Source organism: Aplysia californica, unplaced genomic scaffold (assembly GCF_000002075.1).
Source record: "Aplysia californica isolate F4 #8 unplaced genomic scaffold, AplCal3.0 scaffold00096, whole genome shotgun sequence".
NCBI classification, from domain to species: Eukaryota; Metazoa; Mollusca; class Gastropoda; order Aplysiida; family Aplysiidae; genus Aplysia; species Aplysia californica.
The window spans coordinates 859,362-860,788 of record NW_004797366.1 but is presented as its reverse complement, the minus strand read 5'-3'; the positions used below and the strand labels follow the sequence as shown (position 1 = coordinate 860,788).

Below are 1,427 nucleotides of genomic sequence, written 5' to 3'. Positions count from 1 at the left end.
CACACACACACACACACACACACACACACACACACACTCACTCACATAGAACCAGGTTCCGTTACATCTGACGTCAGACCCCCCACGGGGGACAACTGCCGCCACGTTGTAAAGGTCACGGGTCACTTCCTCAATTCTGGAGGTCATGACCCCACAGGGAAGGGGGGTCAACCACTTGGTATATAGGTCAAGGCCGCTCTGTTTGCCCATCTGTGCCTGACGCATAGACACCTGGCGAGAAATGAAAAGATTGCCTTTTTCACAAAAATGAACAAGTACATTTCATTGTACAACTTACGTTTTTTTTTGTTTTGTTTTAGTAGAAGTTTTACGGCGCTCGCAACAGCATAAAGTCATATGAGCACCAAGTACAACTTAAACATGGACATTTACAAAACTTACTGACAAATAGGAAGAAGTGAATTGGACAACTTAAATATGGACAAAAATTACAACTCTTATTCGCCGATATAAACACGTAAATAGTACAACTTAAAAATGGACATTAACAACACTAATTCCCCAGTACAAAAGAGGTAGCATACAATCTAATGATAGACAATTACAACGCTCATTTGGGGATATAACCAATTACTTTCTTCTCTTCAAGTGCCAAATATGAAGCAGACATCAGGGGTCATGGCTTGATAATATTAGATAAATATAATCATAATACATAGCATTTGTATAGCACATATCCCCGCTCGACAGCAAGATCTATACGCTTTACACTATATTATTACCTCAACAGACCATAGAACACCCAGAAACATTCTCAGCTTCCCGGGAAGCATACAGTGCAAGCAGCTGATTAAGCGCACAAACGCTAAAAAACTGACAAGATCTTTCACTGTCTATAGCAGGATACCCATTCCCACCTGGGTGAAGTGAGGAAAATTCTTGTAAAGTACCTTTCCCAAGGTCACAACGGCGGGCCCCTGACGGGATTCGAACCCCAGACCTAACGGTTGCCAGTCTGAGAGCCTAACCACTGGGCCACCGACGCCACATTTATCACTTATTTCTCTGCTCGTACGTTTTCCAAGAACAACTGCACTCTACTAAAGGTTGGACATTTACTGAAGATTGGGAAAAAAAACAACTCCAACAAAAGCAACACCAACAACAACACAAAAAGCAAAACAAAAAAAAACTTAAAAAACCCCACAAAACGCGCGCACACACACACACACACACACACACACACATCACACACACACACACACACACACACACACACACACACACACACATATATATATATATATATATATGTATATATATACACACACAAGCACTACATATTTAAATGGTGACTACTAGAGTTGAACGCCCAATTTCACTCTGTAAAAATTATTTAGTTAAGAAAGCGGGTTCTCCAGATGTGTCGTTTCTCTTCGGAAAGATCGATCCAAGTTGGTGTAAGG

At 41.2% G+C, this 1,427-nt stretch overlaps 1 protein-coding gene across 1 annotated transcript in view; it reads right to left on the bottom strand.

Moving 5' to 3' along the window:
- Nucleotides 1-1,427, bottom strand: part of LOC101849833 (glutamate receptor ionotropic, delta-2) — a gene marked incomplete in the record, with an annotated part of 36,521 nt that overhangs the window by 19,180 nt on the left and 15,914 nt on the right. The window contains 1 exon segment of the mRNA XM_013080709.2: nucleotides 46-231. Coding sequence (XP_012936163.1) covers nucleotides 46-231 — 186 coding nt within the window.